General features: G+C 24.8%; 1 protein-coding gene across 1 annotated transcript in view; it reads left to right on the top strand.

The window, feature by feature from the left end:
• The window catches only part of LOC100571147 (nuclear receptor coactivator 6), a 23,580-nt gene extending 22,543 nt beyond the window's left edge, over positions 1-1,037 (top strand). Inside the window, exon 7 of the mRNA XM_029487112.1 lies at positions 817-1,037. Within this exon, the coding sequence (XP_029342972.1) occupies positions 817-861 (45 nt within the window). The 3' untranslated portion in view covers positions 862-1,037. The remainder of the gene's footprint in view (positions 1-816) is intronic.
• Positions 1,038-3,488: the final 2,451 nt, after the last annotated feature.

Here is a 3,488-nt window from a genome sequence, read left to right as displayed (position 1 = left end):
TTACCCACCTTTTTTTCTATAAACATCAATAAAAATGTTTTGGCTCGATCAAAAAGCTTAAAAATATACCGTAAATACACAATAATTTTTTGTGTGTTTGAAGATGGAATTTTGCGAATTGCACAGTCAATTTTGTCAAAACTGATTTTGTGTAAAAATTCCAGATTTTCGCAATAATTAAGAAATATAGGTAGGTCCTGGGGAAAAAAAACTTAATATTTAGTAAATATTATATAGATAGTATTATTATAATTAAATATTAATAATATAACATTATAACAAATGAAAATATGTTTTCAGCAAAAATCATCCTTCCATAATAATTATTCTAATAGTAAAATAAATTAGGTACTCTAATACCAATATCAAAAAACATATCATGAGATATTGTACTTAATAATATAGGGTGACAGACCGTAAGATTCCATTCAGAATCGATAACTGTATGTCGTGGTTTTTCATTAAATTCTTATTTACCTGACTAACTAACTTGAATACTCAATGATGACGAATACTCAACAATCTACATATATATTGTATACAGCAGATTACCTTCTAACCCCCCTCCCCCTTCTTATGCTTAAATTACGAATGTGTTTATGTGTTCAAATTCTAAAAAATTGAATTTTAAGTTCCCTTAAAGAGCATATATTACAATATTATATACTCAGATTTTTATTTTTTACTGCATTTAAGGACTATATTATTATATTCTTCCTATGTTTAGTATTTAAATGTTTTAATCAATGAAGTATTACTAATCAAAAAAATTTTATGAAGATATAATATATAATGTAATTTTTTTTTTAATTCCAGATTGATAACATAATTTATGGACAACCGCCAACAATGAATACATAGTAAAAACTAATAAATCAATTAAAATAACTTTACTTGAATATTTTCATTTATTTTACAATTAAACAATTACATAAACATGATGCTGTATAATTTAAAAAAGGTACAATTATTAAGTAATATAAGGCACAAGTGTAAGGCACTTTTGTTCGTACACACAATAAACAATTAGCCTAATATAAACTAGTTTGTAAAATAGTGCACAATATATATTATATGATACTAGTGATATGAGAACAATCACAAAACTTAAACATAACAAGATTACTAATTATTCAAAATAATATAATAATAAAACTGCCACAATTTACATAATATATTATATATTAAAATATTACCAATACAAAGTTTTATAAAAGTAAAAACAAACTTTCAGAAATTGTATAAGGTACATTCTAAGTAACATAATAATATTTTAAAGTTTAACTTGGGACAATTAGAACACTCAAGTTTATGTCATTATATAAATTAATATAAAAATAATAGAATGTTTAAGTAAACATAGACTAGTAAAAGGCAAATAAGTTAATGAAAATAAATATTTTTAGGAACACCAAATCATAGTTAATTTTTGAATTGACATAGAAACATCATGGGTGTTATAATTAGTAGAAATAGGTGCACCTGCACAATTATAAATGGAATATTTCATATTATTTTATATAGGCAAGATGATTTATCCCCCATCATTTGTAGGTTTTAACCAGCCAAAAATAAATTGATAAATATCTTGCAAATAAATTTTATAATTAATTAATAAGTTAACTTGAATCAATTAACAACATAATAAAATATCAGTTTCTGTAATTTACAGATTTACTGTAACAATTAACATAATGAGGTGTTTATTAATTTATAATATAAGAGGTTTAAAATGATTAAAAGATGAAATTGATAATATAAACACAAAATAAAAAAATCTTAATATTTATATTGATTTTTTTATCAATTAACACATACGATAATTTTAAGTAGTATATATTAAAATAAAACAACTTTTATTCAAAACTTTTCATCTTGTAATTAAAATGTTAACGTAATTAATGGCAGTGTTCTAATAACTAATGTAAACAAACATTTTGATTTCTATTAAATAATAATTTAAAAACAGAATTCAATTTTTAAATAATATAATAAATAATAATTACTTCATGGCATTCATTCAAAATTTGAAACTTAATTTTAACATATGAAAAATACTAAATAGTAATATGTAATAAATAAAGACTAGAATAAATTGAAATTTTTGGTGCGAAAATATAAATATAAATAAATAGGTGAAAGGAGATAAAAAAAATATAGTTAACTAAAATCATTGAATATGAGATTTAAAATCAAAACTTGAATGATTGTTAAGGACTTTCCAATTGAAATTAAATGTGATTTAGCTATTCACAAGCTAATTTGCTATCAAAACTACTAAGAGTGATAGCAAATGCTTGCATTGCACACAATGGATATCTGTAATCCATTGTAAAGAGATCATCTGAAATCCGACCGAATTGCAGGACAATGTAATCAACTGAAAAAATAATCAAATACAGTTAAGACAGGTAAAAACAGTTTTTTCTATTCAATAAACATATTATTTGTTGGATGATAAATTAATTATCATACAAAAATCCTAATAAAACTATTGTAGTGGCTCAGAAGATATCAATACTATACTTTGCTGCCTCTCATACTCAAGTACAAGTAACTTCGGGGTGCTACCGATTTTTGTCCATTTTGGTCAGACCCCTTGATTAAATTGGTTTTCACTATCAGCTTTTATTTCGATAATAACCGCGGCAAAAAATTTCATTTACCGTGTTAATGTTAGCAAAATGTAAGCTAGGCGGTTATTGTAATAATTTAGTGACACTTCTGAGAACACGGCAATTAGTGCACCTTAGTAACATGTATTTCCTGCCAAGTTTTATTCAGAAAAACACCACACCAAGGTTGTTCTTATATGAGACGGAGTTTAATATCAAAAATGTATTCCGGTGTTTTAAATTAAATATTGTTATTAATAAATACGGTTTCAACTATGGTACCCTTTTTGTTGGAATTATAAACAAAACACTCTATATAATGTGTGTATAAGTAATATATTCACACTGAAGTTCAGCAGACGCTGACTATACATTTTTATAATACTACAGCATATATATTTTGTGTAGTGTAGCCGGGTATACATAGTTAGTCGTTGATTTATATTACGCCTCGTAACACTATTGTACATTGTATCATTATACTTATTATTATATTATATATATCCAATTTTATTATTATTTACCTTTAACTTCTGTATATCTGTGTACTTCAACAGGTTATGGGCCCAGTAGTAAGGTCTTTATAATAAAGTTGTGAATAGTTATTAAAATAATAATTGATTAAAGAATTGCGTGTTTTGTGTATATACAGTGTACATCAATAATAATTTGCGAAGTAAGTGCAGTGTAGTGTGAGTGCGTTTGTTAGTGTGTAGATATTGTACATTTACGTTTTTTTAAATATGGAGAACGAATAATATAAAATCAACAAACTCAAAGATGCATCAAATTGGGACATGTGGAAATTTCAAATTAAGGTAATCATGAATGCAGCTGAAATATTTGATGTAGTAACAGGAAAATCAAAGAAAC

Source organism: Acyrthosiphon pisum, chromosome A1, assembly GCF_005508785.2.
Source record: "Acyrthosiphon pisum isolate AL4f chromosome A1, pea_aphid_22Mar2018_4r6ur, whole genome shotgun sequence".
NCBI lineage: Eukaryota > Metazoa > Arthropoda > Insecta > Hemiptera > Aphididae > Acyrthosiphon > Acyrthosiphon pisum.
This window is presented reverse-complemented; position numbering and strand designations above follow the sequence as displayed.